General features: G+C 56.2%; 2 protein-coding genes across 2 annotated transcripts in view; both read left to right on the top strand.

The window, feature by feature from the left end:
* Positions 1 to 17,823, top strand: part of LOC142907888 (serine/threonine-protein kinase TAO1-B-like) — a gene marked incomplete at its 3' end in the record, with an annotated part of 32,013 nt that extends 14,190 nt beyond the window's left edge. The window contains exons 4-11 of the mRNA XM_076057790.1: positions 2,582 to 2,653; positions 3,376 to 3,477; positions 3,894 to 3,939; positions 8,778 to 8,874; positions 12,606 to 12,719; positions 14,002 to 14,093; positions 15,650 to 15,743; positions 17,754 to 17,823. Of these exons, the coding sequence (XP_075913905.1) occupies positions 2,582 to 2,653; positions 3,376 to 3,477; positions 3,894 to 3,939; positions 8,778 to 8,874; positions 12,606 to 12,719; positions 14,002 to 14,093; positions 15,650 to 15,743; positions 17,754 to 17,823 (687 nt within the window). The remainder of the gene's footprint in view (positions 1 to 2,581; positions 2,654 to 3,375; positions 3,478 to 3,893; positions 3,940 to 8,777; positions 8,875 to 12,605; positions 12,720 to 14,001; positions 14,094 to 15,649; positions 15,744 to 17,753) is intronic.
* A 4,241-nt stretch (positions 17,824 to 22,064) lies between these two features.
* LOC142907887 (uncharacterized) overlaps positions 22,065 to 25,195 on the top strand; it is a gene marked incomplete at its 3' end in the record, with an annotated part of 15,281 nt that continues 12,150 nt past the window's right edge. Inside the window, exon 1 of the mRNA XM_076057789.1 lies at positions 22,065 to 22,354. Within this exon, the coding sequence (XP_075913904.1) occupies positions 22,187 to 22,354 (168 nt within the window). The remainder of the gene's footprint in view (positions 22,355 to 25,195) is intronic.

Below are 25,195 nucleotides of genomic sequence, written 5' to 3'. Positions count from 1 at the left end.
GTCACTCATACACTCACTCACTCATACAGTCACTCACTCACTCATACACTCACTCATACACTCACTCACTCACTCACTCATACACTCACTCATACACTCACCCATACACTCACTCATACACTCACTCATACACTCACTCATACACTCACTCAGTCAGTCACTCACTCATACACTCACCCATACACTCACTCATACACTCACTCAGTCAGTCACTCATACACTCACTCATACACTCACTCACTCATACACTCACTCATACACTCACTCATACACTCACTCACTCATACACTCACTCACTCATACACTCACTCACTCATACACTCACACACTCACTCATACACTCAGTCAGTCACTCATACACTCACTCATACACTCACTCACTCATACACTCACTCACTCATACACTCACTCACTCACTCATACACTCACTCACTCAATCATACACTCACCCATACACTCACTCACACACTCACTCATACACTCACACACTCACTCATACACTCACCCATACACTCACTCACACACACACTCACTCATACACTCACACACTCACTCATACACTCACCCATACACTCACTCACTCACTCATACACTCACTCAGTCACTAATACACTCACTCACTCATACACTCACTCATACACTCATACACTCACTCACTCATACACTCACTCACTCACACACTCAGTCACTCACTCATACACTCACTCATACACTCACTCACTCATACAGTCACTCACTCATACACTCACTCACTCATACACTCACTCACACACTCACTCATACACTCACTCACTCACTCATACACTCACTCACTCATACACTCACTCATACACTCACTCATTCATACACTCACTCATACACTCACCCATACACTCACTCACTCATACAGTCACTCACTCATGCACTCACTCACTCATACACTCAGTCATACACTCACTACTACACTCACTCACTACTACACTCACTCACACACTCACTACTACACTCACTCACACACTCACTACTACACTCACTCATACACTCACTACTACACTCACTCACTACTACACTCACTCACACACTCACTACTACACTCACTCATCCTGAGGCCCTGTTCAGCGACCTGCGGGAGATCGGCCACGGCAGCTTCGGGGCTGTCTACTTTGTGAGTGCACCTAGCCTGGCACCGTACACGCGCTCGCTGGCTCGCTGGCTCGCTCACTCAGTCAGTCACTCACTCAGTCACTCACTCATACACTCACTCACTCATACACTCACTCACTCATACACTCACACACTCACTCATACACTCACCCATACACTCACTCATACACTCACTCATACACTCACTCACTCACACACTCACTCATACACTCACTCACTCACTCATACACTCATACACTCACTCATACAGTCACTCATACACTCACTCACTCCTACATTCACTCATACACTCACTCACTCATACACTCACTCATACACTCACTCTTACACTAACTCATACACTAACTCACTCATACAGTCACTCACTCACTCATACACTCACTCACTCAGTCTTACACTCACTCATACACTCACTCACACACTCATACACTCACTCACTCATACTCACTCACTCATACACTCACTCACTCATACACTCACTCATATACTCACTCACTCACTCATACACTCACTCATACACTCACTCACTCATACACTCACTCACTCACTCATACACTCACTCACTCACTCATACACTCACTCATACACTCACTCATACACTCACTCACTCATACACTCACTCATACACTCAGTCAGTCACTCATACACTCAGTCAGTCACTCATACACTCACTCATACACTCACTCACTCACTCATACACTCACTCACTCACTCATACACTCACTCACTCACTCATACACTCACTCATACACTCACTCATACACTCACTCATACACTCACTCACTCACTCATACACTCATACACTCACTCATACAGTCACTCATACACTCACTCACTCATACACTCACTCATACACTCACTCATACACTCACTCATACACTCACTCTTACACTAACTCATACACTAACTCACTCATACAGTCACTCACTCACTCATACACTCACTCACTCAGTCTTACACTCACTCATACACTCACTCACACACTCATACACTCACTCACTCATACTCACTCACTCATACACTCACTCACTCATACACTCACTCACTCATATACTCACTCACTCACTCAAACACTCACTCACTCAGTCATACACTCACTCACTCATACACTCACTCATACACTCACTCACTCATACTCACTCACTCATACACTCACTCACTCATACACTCACTCACTCATACACTCACTCATATACTCACTCACTCACTCATACACTCACTCACTCATACACTCACTCATACACTCATACACTCACTCATACACTCACTTATACACTCACTCAGTCATACACTCACTCACTCATACACTCACTCATACACTCACTCACTCATACACTCATACACTCACTCATACACTCACTCATACACTCACTCATTTATTGATTATTATTGATAATTATTGATGATTATTATTGGTGATTATTGATGATGTGTCCAGGCACGGAACGTGCGAACCAGCGAGGTCGTGGCCATCAAGAAGATGTCGTACAGCGGGAAGCAGTCCAGTGAGGTGAGACCCCCCTTACCAACATGGCCGCCTGCTGCCACGATGCCCTTACCAACATGGCTACCTGCTGGCAACGACCCCCTTGCCAACATGACTGCCTGCTGGCACGACTCCTTTACCAACATGGCCTGCCCACCCACCTGCACCGCTCCCCTCACCAACATGGCCGTCCACCTGCCTGCACGACTCCCCTCAGCAAAATGGCCCCCCAACCACTTGCACCGTTCCCCTCACCAATATGACCACCCACCCACCTGCACCGCACCAACATGGCCGCCTGCACCGCTCCCCTCACCAACATGGCCGCCCACCCACCTGCACCGCTCCCCTCACCAACATGGCCGCCCACCTGCCTGCACGACTCCCCTCACCAACATGGCCGCCCAACCACTTGCACCGTTCCCCTCACCAATATGACCACCCACCTGCACCGCACCAACATGGCCGCCCAATTGCCTGCACCGCTCCCCTTATCAACATGGCCGCCCACCCGCCTGCACCGCTCCCCTCACCAACATGGCCGCCCACCCACCTGTACCGCTCCCCTTATCAACATGGCCGCCCACCTGCCTGCACCACTTCCTTCACCAACATGGCCGCCTGCACGACCCCCCTCACCAACATGGCCGAGTGAGAGGAGTCTGTGTGTAACCTGGCACGTACCCCCTCCCCCCACTCTCTGCCCCCCACTGCCCCCCACTGCCCCCCACTGCGTGTGGTTGTAGAAGTGGCAGGACATTGTGAAGGAGGTGACGTTCCTGCAGAAGCTCAAGAACCCTCACACCATCGACTACAAGGGCTGTTACCTGCGGGAGCACACAGCGTGGGTGAGTGGTGGGGGGGTGAGTGGTGGGGGGGTGAGTGGTGGGGGGGTGAGTGGTGGGGGGGTGAGTGGTGGGGGGGTGAGTGGTGGGGGGGTGAGTGGTGGGGGGGAGTGGTGGGGGGTGAGTGGTGGGGGGGTGAGTGGTGGGGGGGGAGTGGAGGCAGAGGTGCTGCTACTCGCTACTGACTACAGCACTTGCCACTACAGCCCTGCTAGAGGCTACCTGGGGGACCTTTGTCTGTGTGTGTGTAGGTGCTGCTACTGACGACAGCACTTGCCCCTACAGCCCTGCTAGAGGCTACCTGGGGGATCTGTGTCTGTGTGTGTAGGTGCTGCTACTCGCTACTGACTACAGCACTTGCCCCTACATCCTGCTAGAGGCTACCTGGGGGACCTTTGTCTGTGTCTGTGTGTGAGCAGCTGGTGATGGAGTACTGCCTGGGTTCTGCATCTGACCTCCTAGAAGGTGAGGGGGGTCGTGGTGTGGTGAGCGTGGTGTGGTGAGCGTGGTGTGGTGTGGTGGGCGTGGTGTGGGGTGGTTAGGGTGGTGGTGTGATGAGAGTGGTGTGGTGAGCGTGGTGTGGTGAGCGTGGTGGTGTGGTGAGGGTGTTGTTGCGGTGGTGGTGTGGTGAGTGTGGTGGTGGTGAGCGTGGTGTGGTGAGCGTGGTAGTAGTGTGGTGAGCGTGGTGGTGGTGTGGTGAGAGTGGTGTGGTGAGCGTGGTGTGGTGAGCGTGGTAGTGGTGTGGTGGTGGTGGTGTCGTGAAAGTGGTGTGGTGAGAGTGGTGTGGTGAGCGTGGTGGTGTGGTGAGGGTGGTGTTGTGGTGGTGGTGTGGTGAGCATGGTGGTGTGGTTAGCATGGTGGTGTGGTGAGGATGGTGGTGTTCTGGTGAGCGTGGTGTGGTGAGCATGGTGAGCGTGGTGGTGTGGTGAAGGTGGTGGTGGTGTGGTGAGCGTGGTGGTGTAGTGAGCATGGTGGTGGTGTGGTGGTGGTGTGGTGAGCGTGGTGTTGTGGTGAGCGTGGTGGTGGTGTGGTGAGAGTGGTGTGGTGAGTGTGGTGTGGTGAGCGTGTTGGTGGTGTGGTGAGCGTGGTGGTGGTGTGGTGAGCGTGGTGTGGTGTGGTGAGCATGGTGTTATGGTGAGCGTGGTGTTGTGGTGAGCGTGGTGGTGGTGTGGTGGTGTGGTGAGCGTGGTGGTGTTGTGGTGAGCGTGTTGGTGGTGTTGTGGTGAGCGTGGTGGTGGTGTTGTGGTGAGAGTGGTGTTGTGGTGAGAGTGGTGGTGCTGTGGTTAGCGTGTTGGTGATCTCTCCCCCTCCTAGTTCACAAGAGACCTCTCCAGGAGGTAGAAATCTCGTGGTGTGGTGAGAGTGGTGTTGTGGTGAGAGTGGTGGTGGTGTGGTGAGAGTGGTGGTGGTGTGGTGAGCGTGGTGGTGTGGTGAGCGTGGTGTGGTGAGAATGGTGGTGTTGTGGTGAGAGTGGTGGTGCTGTGGTTAGCGTGTTGGTGATCTCTCCCACTCCTAGTTCACAAGAGACCTCTCCAGGAGGTAGAAATCTCGTGGTGTGGTGAGAGTGGTGGTGTGGTGAGAGTGGTGGTGGTGTGGTGAGAGTGGTGTGGTGAGCGTGGTGGTGTGGTGAGGGTGGTGGTGTGGTGAGAGTGGTGGTGTTGTGGTGAGCATGGTGTGGTGAGGGTGGTGGTGGTGGTGTGGTGAGAGTGGTGGTGGTGTGGTGAGCGTGGTGGTGTGGTGAGCGTGGTGTGGTGAGAATGGTGGTGTTGTGGTGAGCGTGGTGGTGGTGTGGTGTGGTGAGCATGGTGGTGTGGTGAGCATGGTGGTGTTGTGGTGAGCGTGTTGGTGATCTCTCCCCCTCCTAGTTCACAAGAGACCTCTCCAGGAGGTAGAAATCTCGTGGTGTGGTGAGAGTGGTGTGGTGAGAGTGGTGGTGTTGTGGTGAGAGTGGTGGTGTTGTGTTGAGAGTGGTGGTGTGGTGAGCATGGTGGTGGTCTCTCCCCCTCCTAGTTCACAAGAGACCTCTCCAGGAGGTAGAAATCTCGTGGTGTGGTGAGAGTGGTGGTGTGGTGAGAGTAGTGGTGTGGTGAGCGTGGTGAGCGTGGTGTGGTGAGCATGGTGGTGGTGTGGTGAGAATGGTGGTGTTGTGGTGAGCATGGTGGTGGTCTCTCCCCCTCCTAGTTCACAAGAGACCTCTCCAGGAGGTAGAAATCTCGTGGTGTGGTGAGAGTGGTGTGGTGAGAGTGGTGGTGTTGTGGTGAGAGTGGTGGTGTGGTGAGCATGGTGGTGATCTTTCCCCCTCCTAGTTCACAAGAGACCTCTCCAGGAGGTAGAAATCTCGTGGTGTGGTGAGAGTGGTGGTGTGGTGAGAGTGGTGGTGTGGTGAGCGTGGTGGTGGTGTGGTGAGCATGGTGGTGGTGTGGTGAGCATGGTGGTGATCTCTCCCCCTCCTAGTTCACAAGAGACCTCTCCAGGAGGTAGAAATCTCGTGGTGTGGTGAGAGTGGTGGTGTGGTGAGAGTGGTGTTGTGGTGAGAGTGGTGGTGTTGTGGTGAGAGTAGTGGTGTGGTGGGCATGGTGGTGGTCTCTCCCCCTCCTAGTTCACAAGAGACCTCTCCAGGAGGTAGAAATCTCGTGGTGTGGTGAGAGTGGTGGTGTGGTGAGAGTGGTGTTGTGGTGAGAGTGGTGGTGTTGTGGTGAGAGTGGTGGTGTGGTGAGCATGGTGGTGGTCTCTCCCCCGCCTAGTTCACAAGAGACCTCTCCAGGAGGTAGAAATCTCGTGGTGTGGTGAGAGTGGTGGTGTGGTGAGAGTGGTGTTGTGGTGAGAGTGGTGGTGTTGTGGTGAGATTGGTGGTGTGGTGAGCATGGTGGTGGTCTCTCCCCCTCCTAGTTCACAAGAGACCTCTCCAGGAGGTAGAAATCTCGTGGTGTGGTGAGAGTGGTGGTGTGGTGAGAGTGGTGTTGTGGTGAGAGTGGTGGTGTTGTGGTGAGAGTGGTGGTGTGGTGAGCATGGTGGTGGTCTCTCCCCCTCCTAGTTCACAAGAGACCTCTCCAGGAGGTAGAAATCTCGTGGTGTGGTGAGAGTGGTGGTGTGGTGAGAGTGGTGTTGTGGTGAGAGTGGTGGTGTTGTGGTGAGAGTGGTGGTGTGGTGAGCATGGTGGTGGTCTCTCCCCCTCCTAGTTCACAAGAGACCTCTCCAGGAGGTAGAAATCTCGTGGTGTGGTGAGAGTGGTGGTGTGGTGAGAGTGGTGTTGTGGTGAGAGTGGTGGTGTTGTGGTGAGAGTGGTGGTGTGGTGAGCATGGTGGTGGTCTCTCCCCCTCCTAGTTCACAAGAGACCTCTCCAGGAGGTAGAAATCTCGTGGTGTGGTGAGAGTGGTGGTGTGGTGAGAGTGGTGTTGTGGTGAGAGTGGTGGTGTTGTGGTGAGAGTGGTGGTGTGGTGAGCATGGTGGTGGTCTCTCCCCCTCCTAGTTCACAAGAGACCTCTCCAGGAGGTAGAAATCTCGTGGTGTGGTGAGAGTGGTGGTGTGGTGAGAGTGGTGTTGTGGTGAGAGTGGTGGTGTTGTGGTCAGAGTGGTGGTGTGGTGAGCATGGTGGTGGTCTCTCCCCCTCCTAGTTCACAAGAGACCTCTCCAGGAGGTAGAAATCTCGTGGTGTGGTGAGAGTGGTGGTGTGGTGAGAGTGGTGGTGTTGTGGTGAGAGTGGTGGTGTGGTGAGCATGGTGGTGTGGTGAGCGTGGTGGTGGTCTCTCCCCCTCCTAGTTCACAAGAGACCTCTCCAGGAGGTAGAAATCTCGTGGTGTGGTGAGAGTGGTGGTGTGGTGAGAGTGGTGGTGTTGTGGTGAGAGTGGTGGTGTGGTGAGCATGGTGGTGTGGTGAGCGTGGTGGTGGTCTCTCCCCCTCCTAGTTCACAAGAGACCTCTCCAGGAGGTAGAAATCTCGTGGTGTGGTGAGATTGGTGGTGTGGTGAGAGTGGTGGTGTTGTGGTGAGAGTGGTGGTGTGGTGAGCATGGTGGTGTGGTGAGCGTGGTGGTGGTCTCTCCCCCTCCTAGTTCACAAGAGACCTCTCCAGGAGGTAGAAATCTCGTGGTGTGGTGAGAGTGGTGGTGTGGTGAGAGTAGTGGTGTGGTGAGCGTGGTGAGCGTGGTGTGGTGAGCGTGTTGGTGGTGTGGTGAGCGTGTTGATGATCTCTCCCCCTCCTAGTTCACAAGAGACCTCTCCAGGAGGTAGAAATCTCGTGGTGTGGTGAGAGTGGTGGTGTGGTGAGAGTGGTGGTGTGGTGAGCGTGGTGGTGGTGTGGTGAGAATGGTGTTGTGGTGAGCATGGTGGTGATCTCTCCCCCTCCTAGTTCACAAGAGACCTCTCCAGGAGGTAGAAATCTCGTGGTGTGGTGAGAGTGGTGGTGTGGTGAGAGTGGAGGTGTGGTGAGCGTGGTGGTGGTGTGGTGAGCATGGTGGTGTGGTGAGAGTGGTGGTGTTGTGGTGAGAGTGGTGGTGTGGTGAGCATGGTGGTGGTCTCTCCCCCTCCTAGTTCACAAGAGACCTCTCCAGGAGGTAGAAATCTCGTGGTGTGGTGAGAGTGGTGGTGTGGTGAGAGTGGTGGTGGTGGTGTGGTGAGAGTGGTGTTGTGGTGAGAGTGGTGGTGTGGTGAGCCTGGTGGTGTGGTGAGCCTGGTGGTGTGGTGAGAGTGGTGGTGGTGTGGTGGTGTTGTGGTGAGCATGGTGTTGTGGTGAGAGTGGTGGTGTGGTGAGCATGGTGGTGGTCTCTCCCCCTCCTAGTTCACAAGAGACCTCTCCAGGAGGTAGAAATCTCGTGGTGTGGTGAGAGTGGTGTTGTGGTGAGAGTGGTGGTGTTGTGGTGAGAGTGGTGGTGTGGTGAGCATGGTGGTGGTCTCTCCCCCTCCTAGTTCACAAGAGACCTCTCCAGGAGGTAGAAATCTCGTGGTGTGGTGAGAGTGGTGGTGTGGTGAGCGTGTTGGTGGGCTCTCCCCCTCCTAGTTCACAAGAGACCTCTCCAGGAGGTAGAAATCTCGTGGTGTGGTGAGAGTGGTGGTGTGGTGAGAGTGGTGTGGTGAGCATGGTGGTGGTCTCTCCCCCTCCTAGTTCACAAGAGACCTCTCCAGGAGGTAGAAATCTCGTGGTGTGGTGAGAGTGGTGTGGTGAGAGTGGTGGTGTTGTGGTGAGAGTGGTGGTGTGGTGAGCATGGTGGTGGTGTTGTGGTGAGAGTGGTGGTGTTGTGGTGAGAGTGGTGGTGTGGTGAGCATGGTGGTGGTGTGGTGAGCGTGTTGGTGATCTCTCCCCCTCCTAGTTCACAAGAGACCTCTCCAGGAGGTAGAAATCTCGGCCATCACGGACGGAGCCCTCCAGGGCCTCGCTTACCTCCACTCACACGGCATGATACACAGGTAGCTGCTGCTGCACGCTCACACAGCACACTGCTGCACACTGCTGCACACTGCTGCACACTGCTGCACACTGCTGCACAATCACACAGCGTGATACACAGGTAGCTGCTGCACACTCACACAGCATGATACACAGGTAGCTGCTGCACACTCACACAGCACACTCACACAGCGTGATACACAGGTAGCTGCTGCTGCACACTGCTGCACACTCACACGGCATGATTACACAGGTAGCTGCTGCTGCACACTGCTGCACTATCACAGCATGATACACAGGTAGCTGCTGCACTATCACAGCGTGATACACAGGTAGCTGCTGCACTATCACACAGCATGATACACAGCTAGCTGCTGCACACTCACACAGCGTGATACACAGGTAGCTGCTGCACACTCACACAGCGTGATACACAGGTAGCTGCTGCACACTCACACAGCATGATACACAGGTAGCTGCTGCTGCACACTCACACAGTGTGATACACAGGTAGCTGCTGCTGCACACTGCTGCACACTGCTGCACACTGCTGCACTATCACAGCATGATACACAGGTAGCTGCTGCACACTCACACAGCACACTCACACGGCATGATACACAGGTAGCTGCTGCACACTCACACAGCGTGATACACAGGTAGCTTCTGCACTATCACACAGCATGATACACAGGTAGCTGCTGCACACTCACACAGCACACTCACACAGCATGATACACAGGTAGCTGCTGCACACTCACACAGCGTGATACACAGGTAGCTGCTGCACACTCACACAGTGTGATACACAGGTAGCTGCTGCACACTCACACAGCGTGATACACAGGTAGCTGCTGCACACTCACACAGCACACTACTGCACACTGCTGCACACTGCTGCACACTGCTGCACAATCACACAGCATGATACACAGGTAGCTGCTGCACACTCACACAGCATGATACACAGGTAGCTGCTGCACACTCACACAGCGTGATACACAGGTAGCTGCTGCACACTCACACAGTGTGATACACAGGTAGCTGCTGCACACTCACACAGCGTGATACACAGGTAGCTGCTGCACACTCACACAGCACACTACTGCACACTGCTGCACACTGCTGCACACTGCTGCACAATCACACAGCATGATACACAGGTAGCTGCTGCACACTCACACAGCATGATACACAGGTAGCTGCTGCACATACACACAGCATGATACACAGGTAGCTGCTGCACTATCACACAGCATGATACACAGGTAGCTGCTGCACACTCACACAGCGTGATACACAGGTAGCTGCTGCACATACACACAGCATGATACACAGGTAGCTGCTGCACTATCACACAGCATGATACACAGGTAGCTGCTGCACACTCACACAGCATGATACACAGGTAGCTGCTGCACACTCACACAGCACACTCACACGGCATGATACACAGGTAGCTGCTGCACACTCACACGGCATGATACACAGGTAGCTGCTGCTGCTGCACACTGCTGCACTATCACACAGCATGATACACAGCTAGCTGCTGCACACTCACACAGCGTGATACACAGGTAGCTGCTGCTGCACTCTGCTGCACTATCACACAGCATGATACACAGCTAGCTGCTGCACACTCACACAGCACACTGCTGTACACTCACACGGCATGATACACAGGTAGCTGCTGCACTCTGCTGCACACTGCTGCTGCACACTGCTGCACTATCACAGCATGATACACAGGTAGCTGCTGCACACTCACACGGCGTGATACACAGGTAGCTGCTGCACACTCACACAGTGTGATACACAGGTAGCTCCTGCACACTCACACAGCACACTCACACAGCGTGATACACAGGTAGCTGCTGCACACTCACACAGCATGATACACAGGTAGCTGCTGCACACTCACACAGCATGATACACAGGTAGCTGCTGCACACTCACACAGCGTGATACACAGGTAGCTGCTGCACACTCACACAGCGTGATACACAGGTAGCTGCTGCACACTCACACAGCGTGATACACAGGTAGCTGCTGCACACTCACACAGCGTGATACACAGGTAGCTGCTGCTGCACTATCACACAGCGTGATACACAGGTAGCTGCTGCACACTCACACAGCACACTCACACAGCATGATACACAGCTAGCTGCTGCACACTCACACAGCATGATACACAGGTAGCTGCTGCACTATCACACAGCGTGATACACAGGTAGCTGCTGCTGCACTCACACAGTGTGATACACAGGTAGCTGCTGCACACTCACACAGCATGATACACAGGTAGCTGCTGCACACTCACACAGCGTGATACACAGGTAGCTGCTGCACTATCACACAGCATGATACACAGGTAGCTGCTGCACATTCACACAGCATGATACACAGGTAGCTGCTGCACTATCACAGCATCATACACAGGTAGCTGCTGCACACTCACACAGCGTGATACACAGGTAGCTGCTGCACACTCACACAGCGTGATACACAGGTAGCTGCTGTACACTCACACGGCACACTCACACGGCATGATACACAGGTAGCTGCTGCTGCACTCTGCTGCACTATCACACAGCATGATACACAGGTAGCTGCTGCACACTCACACAGCATGATACACAGGTAGCTGCTGCTGCACACTGCTGCACTATCACACAGCATGATACACAGGTAGCTGCTGCTGCACACTGCTGCACTATCACACAGCATGATACACAGGTAGCTGCTGCACACTCACACAGCATGATACACAGGTAGCTGCTGCTGCACACTGCTGCACTATCACACAGCATGATACACAGGTAGCTGCTGCTGCACACTGCTGCACTATCACACAGCATGATACACAGGTAGCTGCTGCACACTCACACAGCATGATACACAGGTAGCTGCTGCTGCACACTGCTGCACTATCACACAGCATGATACACAGGTAGCTGCTGTACACTCACACGGCACACTCACACGGCATGATACACAGGTAGCTGCTGCTGCACACTGCTGCACTATCACACAGCATGATACACAGGTAGCTGCTGCTGCACACTGCTGCACTATCACACAGCATGATACACAGGTAGCTGCTGTACACTCACACGGCACACTCACACGGCATGATACACAGGTAGCTGCTGCTGCACTCTGCTGCACACTCACACAGCATGATACACAGGTAGCTGCTGCTGCACACTGCTGCACTATCACACAGCATGATACACAGGTAGCTGCTGTACACTCACACGGCACACTCACACGGCATGATACACAGGTAGCTGCTGCTGCACTCTGCTGCACTATCACACAGCATGATACACAGGTAGCTGCTGCTGCACACACACACAGCGTGATACACAGGTAGCTGCTGCTGCACACTGCTGCACACACACACAGCGTGATACACAGGTAGCTGCTGCACACTCACACAGCATGATACACAGGTAGCTGCTGCACACTCACACTGCACACTCACACGGCATGATACACAGGTAGCTGCTGCACACTGCTGATGCCCCCCCCCACCCCCGATGACCCCATGACCCTGACCCCCTCCCTTAACCCCCGACCTTTTTGACCTTCTTGACCCCTGACCTCCCATTGACCCCCTGACCCCCCATTGACCCCCTGACCTCCCCTTGACCACTTGACCCCCTGACCTCCCCTTGCCCCCCTGACCTCCCCTTGCCCCCCTGACCTCCCCTTGACCCCCTGACCTCCCCTTGACCCCCTGCAGGGACATCAAGGCCGGCAACATCTTGCTAACGGAGCCGGGCCTTGTCAAGTTGGCCGACTTCGGCTCCGCATCCATCGCCAGCCCCGCCAACTCCTTCGTTGGCACCCCCTACTGGTACAGTGAGCCCCTACTGTACAGAGAGACCCTACTGGTACAGTGAGCCCCACCCTACTGGTACAGTGAGCCCCACCCCACTGTACAGTGAGCCCCACCCTACTGTACAGCGAGACCCTACTGTACAGCGAGCCCCACCCTACTGGTACAGTGAGCCCCGCCCTACTGGTACAGTGAGCCCTGCTGTACAGAGAGACCCTACTGTAAAGCGAGCCCCACCCTACTGGTACAGTGAGACCCTGTTGTACAGTGAGCCCCGCCCTGCTGGTACAGTGAGCCCCGCCCCTACTGGTACAGTGAGCCCCCTGCTGGTACAGTGAGCCCCGCCCCTACTGATACAGTGAGCCCCGCCCTACTGGTACAGTGAGCCCCACCCCTACTGGTACAGTGAGCCCCGCCCCTACTGGTACAGTGAGCCCCGCCCCTACTGGTACAGTGAGCCCCCTGCTGGTACAGTGAGCCCCGCCCCTACTGGTACAGTGAGCCCCGCCCCTACTGGTACAGTGAGCCCCACCCCTACTCTACAGTGAGCCCCGCCCTGCTGCACAGTGAGCCCCACCCCTACTGGTACAGTGAGCCCCCTATTGGTACAGTGAGCCCCGCCCCTACTGGTACAGTGAGCCCCGCCCCTACTGGTACAGTGAGCCCCGCCCCTACTGGTACAGTGAGCCCCGCCCCTACTGGTACAGTGAGCCCCGCCCCTACTGTACAGTGAGCCCCGCCCTGCTGCACAGTGAGCCCCTACTGGTACAGTGAGCCCCTGCTGGTACAGTGAGCCCCTGCTGTACAGTGAGCCCCTGCTGTACAGTGAGCCCCGCCCTGCTGGTACAGTGAGCCCCGCCCCTACTGGTACAGTGAGCCCCGCCCCTACTGGTACAGTGAGCCCCCCCCCCCCCCCTACTGGTACAGTGAGCCCCACCCCTACTGGTACAGTGAGCCCCTCCCCCTACTGGTACAGTGAGCCCCACCCCTACTGGTACAGTGAGCCCCTCCCCCTACTGGTACAGTGAGCCCCACCCCTACTGGTACAGTGAGCCCCTCCCCCTACTGGTACAGTGAGCCCCACCCCTACTGGTACAGTGAGCCCCGCCCTACTGGTACAGAGCCCCGCCCCTACTGGTACAGTGAGCCCCCGCCCCTACTGGTACAGTGAGCCCCCTGGTCTCTCCACCCCCTCCCCTCCCCCCGTGTACCCCACTTCCCCCCCCACCTCCTCCCCCCCACCCCCCCACCTCCTCCCCTCCCCCCACCCCCCCACCCCCCCCCTCCCCCCACCCCCCAGGATGGCCCCTGAGGTGATCTTGGCGATGGACGAGGGTCAGTACGACGGCAAAGTGGACGTCTGGTCGCTGGGCATCACCTGCATCGAGCTGGGTGGGTGGCACGGGCTCACTGTGGGTGGGTGGCACGGGCTCACTGTGGGTGGCACGGGCTCACTGTGGGTGGCACGGGCTCACTGTGGGTGGGTGGCACGGGCTCACTGTGGGTGGGTGGCACGGGCTCACTGTGGGTGGCACGGGCTCACTGTGGGTGGCACGGGTTCACTGTGGGTGGGGTTCACTGTGGGTGGAAGGGGCTCACTGGGTGGGTGGCACGGGCTCACTGTGGGTGGGTGGCACGGGCTCACTGTGGGTGGCACGGGTTCACTGTGGGTGGCACGGGCTCGCTGTGGGTGGGTGGCACGGGCTTACTGTGGGTGGCACGGGGTCACTGTTGGTGGAAGGGGCTCACTGTGGGTGGGTGGCACGGGCTCACTGTGGGTGGGGTTCACTGTGGGTGGAAGGGGCTCACTGTAGGCGGGTGGCACGGGTTCACTGTGGGCGGGTGGCACGGGCTTACTGTGGGTGGCACGGGCTCACTGTGGGTGGGGTTCACTGTGGGTGGGTGGGGTTCACTGTGGGTGGGTGGGGTTCACTGTAGGTGGCACGGGTTCACTGTGGGTGGGTGAGGTTCACTGTGGGTGGGGAGGGGTTCACTGTAGGTGGCACGGGTTCACTGTGGGTGGAAGGGCTCACTGTGGGTGGCACGGGTTCACTGTGGGTGGGTGGGGTTCACTGTGGGTGGGTGGGGTTCACTGTGGGTGGGGTTTACTGTGGGTGGAGGGGGTTCACTGTGGGTGGCACGGGTTCACTGTGGGTGGCACGGGTTCGCTGTGGGTGGGGTTCACTGTGGGTGGGAGGGGTTCACTGTGGGTGGGAGGGGTTCACTGTGGGTGGGTGGGGTTCACTGTGGGTGGCACGGGTTCTCTGTGGGTGGGGTTCACTGTGGGTGGCACGGGTTCACTGTGGGTGGCACGGGTTCACTGTGGGCGGGGTTCACTGTGGGTGGGGTTCACTGTGGGCGGGGTTCACTGTGAGTGGGGTTCACTGTGGGTGGCACGGGTTCACTGTGGGTGGCACGGGTTCACTGTGGGTGGCACGGGTTCACTGTGGGTGGGAGGGGTTCACTGTGGGTGGAAGGGGTTCACTGTGGGTGGAAGGGGTTCACTGTGGGTGGTACGGGTTCACTGTGGGTGGAAGGGGTTCACTGTGGGTGGGGTTCACTGTGGGTGGGGTTCACTGTGGGTGGGTGGGGTTCACTGTGGGTGGGGTTCACTGTGGGTGGGGTTCACTGTGGGTGGGGTTCACTGTGGGTGGAAGGGGTTCACTGTGGGTGGTACGGGTTCACTGTGGGTGGAAGGGGTTCACTGTAGGTGGAAGGGGCTCACTGTGGGTGGGAGGGGTTCACTGTGGGTGGGGTGGCTGAGGTGAGTGGGTGGGTTGTTGTTGTTCACAGTTGTTGATGTTGTTGGTTGATGTATTTGGTTGTTGTTGATTGTGGATGTTGGTGGATGTTGTTGATTGCTGTTGATTGTTGACGGCTGTTGTTGACGGCTGTTGTTGATTGTTGTTGGTTGTTGTTGACGGCTGTTGTTGTTGTTGTTGACCCAGCGGAGCGCAAGCCACCGCTGTTTAACATGAACGCGATGTCAGCCCTCTATCACATCGCTCAGAACGAGCCACCAACACTGCAGGAACTCGAGTGGTGAGTCGGAGAGACGCTCACCCACACACTCACCCACACACTCACCCACACACTCACCCACACACTCACCCACACACTCACTCACTCACTCACCCACACACTCACTCACCCACCCACACACTCACCCACTCACTCACCCACTCACTCACTCACTCACCCACACACTCACCCACTCACCCACTCACTCACTCACCCACACACTCACCCACTCACCACTCACTCACCACCCACTCACTCACTCATCACCACCCACACCACTCACCCACTCACTCACCCACACACTCACCCACACACTCACTCACTCACTTTACCCACTCACTCACTCACCCACACACTCACCCACCCACTCACTCACCCACTCACTCACCCACTCACCCACACACTCACCCACACACTCACTCACTCACTTACCCACTCACTCACTCACCCACCACACTCACTCACTCACCCACTCACTCACTCACTCACTCACCCGCTCACCCACCCACTCACTCACTCCACTCACTCACCCACTCACCCACTCACTCACCCACTCACTCACTCACACACTCACTCACTCACTCACCCACACACTCACCCACTCACTCACTCACTCAACCACTCACTCACCCACTCACTCACCCCCACTCACTCACTCACTCACCCACTCACCCACTCACTCACCCACTCACTCACCACCCCACTCACTCACCCACTCACTCACTCACCCACTCACTCACTCACTCACCCACTCACTCACTCACTCACCCACTCACTCACTCACCCACTCACTCACCACCCACACACTCACCCATCCACTCACCCTCTCACTCACCCACTCACTCACCCTCCTCACTCACCCACACACTCACCCACCACTCACTCACCACCCACCACTCACCCACTCACTCACTCACTCACCCACTCACTCACTCACTCACCACTCACCTCATTCACCCACTCACTCACCCATTCACTCACCCACTCGCACGCACTCACCCACTCACTCACCACTCACCCACTCACTCACTCACCCACTCACTCACCCACACACTCACCCATTCACTCACCCACTCACCCACTCACTCACCCACTCACTCACCCATTCACCACCACCCACTCACTCACCCACACACTCACCCATTCACTCACCCACTCACCCACTCACTCACCCACTCACTCACTCACTCACCCACTCACTCACCACTCACTCACCCACTCACTCACCCACTCACTCACCCACTCATTCACTCACTCACCACCCACTGACCCTCTCACTCACCCACTCACTCACCCTCTCATTCACCCACTCACTCACCCCACACTCACTCACTCACCCACTCACTCACTCAATCACCCACTCACTCACTCACTCACACACTCACTCACTCACTCACTCACTCACTCACTCACCCACTCACTCACTCACCCACTCACTCACTCACCCACTCACTCACTCACCCACTCACTCACCCACTCACTCACCCACTCACTCACCCACCCATTCACTCACTCACTCACCCACTCACTCACCCACTCACTCACTCACTCACCCTCCCACCAACCCACACACTCACTCACACACTCACTCACCCACTCACCCACTCACCCACTCACTCACTCACCCACCCACCCACACACTCACTCACACACTCACTCACTCACCCACTCACCCACTCACCCACCCACTCACCCACCCACTCACCCACTCACCCACTCACTCACTCACCCACCCACCCACCCACTCCACTCACCCACTCACCCACTCACTCACCCTCTCACTCACCCACTCACCCCCCACCCCACATGCCCCTCCCCCCACCCCACATGCCCCTCCCCCCACCCCACATGCCCCTCCCCCCACCCACATGCCCCTCCCCCACCCCCACATGCCCCTCCCCGCCCCCCACATGCCCCTCCCCCCACCCCACATGCCCCTCCCCCCACCCACATGCCCCTCCCCCCACCCCACATGCCCCTCCCCCCCACCCCACATGCCCCTCCCCCCACCCCACATGCCCCTCCCCTTAGGTCTGAACACTTCCGCCAGTTTATTTCCTGCTGCCTCCAGAAGTCTCCTACAAGTGAGGAGCTCCTCACCACCACTCACCCACACCACTCACTCACCCACTCACTCACCACTCCACCACTCACCACCCACTCACTCAATCACTCACTCACCCACCCATCCACCCACTCACTCACCCACCCACTCACCCACCCACTCACTCACCCACTCACTCAATCACTCACTCACCCACCCATCCACCCACTCACTCACCCACTCACTCACCCACTCACTCACCCACCCTCCACCCACTCACTCAATCACTCACTCACCCACCCACTCACTCACCCAGCCACTCACTCACCCACCCAGCCACTCACTCACCCACCCATCCACCCACCCACTCACCCAGCCACTCACCCACCCTCTCACCCACTCACTCACTCACCCACCCACCCCCACCACTCACTCACTCACTCACCCACCCACCCACTCACTCACCACCACCCACTCGCACCCACTCACCCACTCACTCAATCACTCACTCACCCACTCACTCACCCACTCACCCACTCACTCACCCACTCACCCACTCACCCACTCACCCACTCACTCACTCACCCACCCACCCACTCACTCACCCACTCACCCACTCACTCACCCACTCACCCACTCACCCACTCACCCACTCACTCACTCACCCACCCACCCACTCACTCACCCACTCACTCCTCACTCACCCACTCACCCACTCACCCACCCACTCACTCACTCACTCACCCACCCACTCACCCACCCAATCACTCACCCACCCACTCACTCACTCACCCACCACCCATCCACCCACTCACTCACCCACTCACTCACCCACCCACTCACCCAGCCACTCACCCACTCGCTCACCCACTCACTCACCCACACCCACTCACTCACTCACCCACTCACTCACCCACCCACTCACACACCCACTCACTCACTCACTCACCCACCCACTCACCCAGCCACTCACCCACTCGCTCACCCACTCACTCACCCACCCACCCACTCACTCACTCACCCACTCACTCACCCACTCACCCACTCACTCACTCACCCAGCCACTCACCCAGCCACTCACCCACCCACCCCCTCACTCACCCACTCACCCACCCACCCACTCACTCACCCACTCACTCACCACCCACCCACTCACCCAGCCACTCACCCACATCGCTCACTCACCCACTCACTCACTCACCCACCCATCCACCCACCCACTCACTCACCCACTCACTCACCCTCTCACCCACTCACTCACTCACCCACCCATCCATCCACCCACCCACTCACTCACCCACTCACTTCACCCACTCACCCACTCACTCACCCACCCATCCACCCACCCACTCACTCACTCACCCACTCACTCAATCACTCAACCACTCACCCACACTCACTCACACTCACCCACCCACCCACCCACTCATCCACCCACTCACCCACTCACCCACCCACTCACTCACCCACCCATCCACCCACCCACTCACTCACCCACTCACCCTCTCACCCATTCACCTCACCCACCCATCCACCCCACACCCACTCACTCACCCACTCACCCACTCACTCACCCACCCATCCACCCACCCACTCACTCACTCACCCACTCAGTCAATCACTCAACCACTCACCCACTCACTCACTCACCCACCCACCCACTCATCCACCCACCCACCCACTCACCCACCCACTCACTCACCCACTCCCCACACTCACCCACCCACTCACCCACTCACCCACTCATCCACCCACTCACTCACTCACCCACACACTCACTCACCCACCCACCTCACCCCACCAACCACCCTCTCACCCACCAACCACCCTCTCACCCACTCACTCACCCACTCACCCACTCAGCTCACCCAACTCACCACCCACTCACCCACTCTCACCCTCTCACCCACCCTCTCACCCTCTAGCTCACCCACTCACCCTCTCACCCACCCTCTCACCCTCTCACTCACTCACCCACTCACCCACCCACCCACCGACTCACCCACTCACCCACCCACCCACTCACTCACCCACTCACCCACCCACTCACTCACCCACCCACTCACCCACCCACTCACTCACTCACCCACTCACTCACCCACTCACCCACTCACTCACCCACTCACTCACTCACCCACTCACCCACTCACTCACTCACCCACCCACCCACCCACTCATCCACCCACCCACCCACTCACCCACCCACTCACTCACCCACCCACCCACTCACCCACTCACCCTCTCACTCACCCACTCACTCACCCACTCACCCACCCATCCACCCACCCACTCACTCACCCACCTCACTCACCCTCTCACCCACTCACTCACCCACCCATCCACCCACCCACTCACTCACCCACTCACTCACCCACTCACCCACTCACTCACCCACCCATCCACCCACCCACCCCTCACTCACTCACCCCACTCACTCACCCACCCACTCACCCAGCACTCACCCACTCGCTCACCCACCACTCACCCACCCACTCACCCAGCCACTCACCCACTCACTCACCCACCCACTCACTCACCCACACACTCACTCACCCACCCACTCACCCACCACCACCCTCTCACCCACCAACCACCCTCTCACCCACTCACTCACCCACTCACCCATCGCTCACCCACTCACTCACCCACTCACCCACTCTCACCCCTCACCCACCCTCTCACCCTCACCACCCACTCACCCTCTCACCCACCCTCTCACTCCTCACTCACTCACCCACACACCCACACCCCACCGACTCACCCACTCACCCACCCACCCACCCACTCACTCACCCACTCACCCACTCACTCACCCACCCACTCACCCACCCACTCACTCACTCACCCACTCACTCACCCACCACCCACCACTCACCCACTCACTCACTCACCCACTCACCCACTCACTCACCCACCCACCCACCCACTCATCCACCCACCCACCCACTCACCCACCCACTCACTCACCCACCCACCCACTCACCCACTCACCCTCTCACTCACCCACTCACTCACCCACTCACCCACCCATCCACCCACCCACTCACTCACCCACTCACTCACCCTCTCACCCACTCACTCACCCACCCATCCACCCACCCACTCACTCACCCACTCACTCACTCACCCACTCACTCACCCACCCACCCATCCACCCACCCACTCACTCACTCACCCACTCACTCAATCACTCAACCACTCACCCACTCACTCACTCACCCACCCACCCACCCACTCACTCACCCACTCACCCACTCACTCACCCACCCTCTCACTCAATCACTCACCCACTCACCCTCTCACCCTCTCACCCTCTCACCCACCCACTCACCCACTCACCCACCCACTCACCCACCCACTCACCCACTCACCCACTCATCCACCCACACACTCACTCACCCACCCACTCACCTACCAACCACTCACTCACCCACCCACTCACCACCTCACCCACCCACTCACCCTCTCACCCTCTCACTCACCCACCCACCCCACCTCACCACCTCACCCACCCCACCCACCCTCTCACCCAGCCACTTACTCACTCACTCACTCACCCACTCACTCACCCACTCACCCACTCGCTCACCCACTCACTCACCCACTCACCCATCCACCCACTCACTCACTCACCCACTCACCCACTCACTCACCAGCCCACCCACCCACTCACTCACCACCCCACCCACCCAATCACTTACCCACTCACCCACTCACTCACCCACCCTCTCACCCACTCACCCACCCACCTCACTCACCCTCTCACTCACCCACCCTCTCACTCACCCACCCACCCACCCACCCACTCACTCACCCACTCACCCACTCACTCACCCACCCACTCACCCACCCACTCACCCACTCACTCACCCACTCACCCACTCACTCACTCACCCATCCACTCACCCACCAACCACCCTCTCACTCACTCACCCACCGACTCACCCACTCACCCACCCACCCACCCACTCACTCACCCACTCACCCACTCACTCACCCTCTCACCCACTCACCCACTCACCCACCCTCTCACCCACTCACCCACTCACTCACCCACTCACCCACTCGCTCACCCACTCACTCACCCACTCACCCATCCACTCACCCACTCGCTCACCCACTCACTCACCCACTCACCCATCCACCCACTCACTCACTCACCCACTCACTCAATCACTCAACCACTCACCCACTTACTCACCCACCCACCCACTCATCCACCTCACCCACCCACCCACTTACCCTCTCACCCCACCCACCCTCTCACCCTCTCACCCACCCACTCACTCACCCACCCCACCCACGCCACCCCACCCAGCACGCGTTCGTGAGGAGGGAGCGCCTGCCGGCCGTGCTGCTGGAGCTGATCGCTCGCACCAAGGTCGCGGTGCGTGAACTGGACAACTTACAGTACCGGAAGATGAAGAAGTTACTCTTCAGGGAGGCGAGGAGCGGTGGTGGTGGCGGTGGTGGTGGTGGCGGTGGCGGTGGCGGTGGTGGCGGTGGTGGTGGTGGTGGCGGTGGTGGTGGTGGTGGCGAGGACACCCCCCAGCTGCTGTTGGGGGTTCACGACGATCTTGACGATGAGGTGAGTCGTCCCACCCCCTCTTCTCCGCTCCCCTCCCCGCACCGTGCCGGTCTAGTGCATCATTTCATGCTACATCATCTTATGCAGATGCCTCCCACACAGCCGGCTTAAAGGAGGCGACCTGAGGCCTTGGCTCTCTCTTTCACTCCAGCGCTGTCCTCTGGACAAGTCCGGTCCCTTCCACCTGATGATGGACGCTTGCGTTGTGGGCCGAAACGTCGCGAGAATTTCGTTGTTGTTTTAGTTTTTACCCACGTGACTTTTGCCGAGTAGAACCAAAGAACGTGGTCGTAGAGTTCGTCATCGTCACCGTCATCGTCAACACCATCATCATCATCATCGTCAACGTCAACACCATCATCATCATCGTCATCGTCAACACCATCATCACCGTCATCATCATCACCATCATCATCATCACCATCGTCATCGTCATCATTATCATCACAGTCGTAGACTTCATCATCACCATCATCATCACCATCATCACCACCATCATCATCACGGTCGTAGACTTCATCACCATCATCATCACAGTTCACCATCATCATCACAATCGTAGACATCACCATCATCATCATCATCACAGTCATAGACATCACAATCATCATCATCACCATCATCATCATCGTCAACACCATCATCACCGTCATCATCATCATCACCATCGTCATCATCACCATCATCATCATCATCACAGTCGTAGACTTCATCATCACCATCATCATCACCATCATCATCATCACCATCATCACCATCATCATCACCATCATCATCATCACCATCATCATCACAGTCGTAGACTTCATCATCACCATCATCATCACCACCATCATCATCACCATCATCATCACCATCATCATCACGGTCGTAGACTTCATCACCATCATCATCACAGTTCACCATCATCATCATCATCACAGTCGTAGACATCACCATCATCATCACCATTGTCATCATCACAGTCGTAGACATCACAATCATCTAGATTTGAAGCTTTCGTGACTGCAAGGATCCACACTCTTTGGCTCTATTCGGTAAAGTCACCACGTAGTAGGTAAAAAAATAATAAAACGACAAAAAAAATCACGGACGTTTCGGCCACAACGCAAGCGGCCTTCATCAGGTGAAGGGACCAGGCTGTCTCGAGGACAGCGCTGGAGTGAAACACAGCCACGCTCAGACCGCGGACCTTTAAGCTATGTGCGAGGAAACAGAGCGCCTTGACAAAGGAATTAGCGTAAAAAATTTAGCATTTGATTGGCCGACTTAGCATAGAGGTGGTGTACGTGCCGGTGGACTTGCCGTTTGGCGCGGGGGTGGTGGGAGGGGGAGTTTACCTATTGGTGGTGTGAAAAGGCAATTTGTAAGAGCTGCCAAAGTTTGGGGTACCACCACTTGAAAAAAATATATACCGTGCCATTGAGAATTAGTTTAAAGTTTGGTTCGACTGCATTCCCCGACCTACAGTACCCCCGGGGTTTACAAATTGAGTTGCACCTGCGGTGATCGCTACATCGGTGAGACGGAGCGACATGTCCTCTGGCCGAATTCGCGAGCACAAGTCAGATTTGAAACAGGGCAGAACGAATTCTTCCGCCGTGGCTGATCACTGTTACAACGCTGTGGGTGAATTTTGTTTTATATATAGATTTTATTATTTTATTGTTTCCCTTCAACGTGACTTTACCGAAAGAACTAAGGGTATGAACAACGCTGTGGGTGATCACGATATAATTTTCTCCGATACCAGGGTTCTTTTGCAAACCCCACGGGTTTTTTTTTTAAAAAATCAGAGATTTGTTCACGAGGAGGCAATTCAGACCTACAAACACACGACACAATTTCAACCGAGAGGATGGTTTTCAAATTAAGCAACCATTGGAAAGGTCTTCTTTGGTTCTTTCGGTAAAGTCACGTAGAATGAGAATAAAATAATAAATTGATAAAATAAAATAACACAATAATATTCTAACACGACGTTTCGGCCACAACACAAGCGGCCTTCATCAGGTGAAGGGGGCGAGACTGTCTGGTAGGACAGCGCTGGAGTGAGAGAGCCACGTTCAGATCACGGCTTTTAAGCTCTCTCACTCCAGCGCTGTCCTACCAGACAGTCTCGCCCCCTTCACCTGATGAAGGCCGCTTGTGTTGTGGCCGAAACGTCGTGAGAATATTATTGTGTTATTTTATTTTATCAATTTATTATTTTATTCTCATTCTACGTGACTTTACCGAAAGAACCAAAGAAGATGAATCATTGGAAAGGTGTTTCTAAATTAAAACCAAACTTTAAACTAATTCTCAATGGCACGGTATATATTTTTTTCAAGTGGTGGTACCCCAAACTTTGGCAGCTCTTACAAATTGCCTTTTCACACCACCAATAGGTAAACTCCCCCTCCCACCACCCCCGCGCCAAACGGCAAGTCCACCGGCACGTACACCACCTCTATGCTAAGTCGGCCAATCAAATGCTAATTTTTTTAAGCTAATTCCTTTGTCAAGGCCCTCTGTTTACTCGCACATAGCTTAAAGGTCCGCGGTCTGAGCGTGGCTGTGTTTCACTCCAGCGCTGTCCTCGAGACAGCCTGGTCCCTTCACCTGATGAAGGCCGCTTGCGTTGTGGCCGAAACGTCCGTGATTTTTTTTGTCGTTTTAGTTTTTTTTACCTACTACGTGGTGACTTCACCGAGAGCCAAAGAGTGTGGATCCTTGCAGTCACGAAAGCTTCAAATCTAGATGATTGTGATGTCTATGACTGTGATGATGATGGTGATGCCTACGACTGTGATGATGATGATGAACTGTGATGATGGTGATGATGATGGTGATGATGAT

This window comes from Petromyzon marinus, chromosome 84, assembly GCF_048934315.1.
Source record: "Petromyzon marinus isolate PM22_M1 ecotype Great Lakes invasive population chromosome 84, UKy_Petmar_22M1.pri1.0, whole genome shotgun sequence".
Classification (NCBI taxonomy): Eukaryota; Metazoa; Chordata; class Hyperoartia; order Petromyzontiformes; family Petromyzontidae; genus Petromyzon; species Petromyzon marinus.
This window is presented reverse-complemented; position numbering and strand designations above follow the sequence as displayed.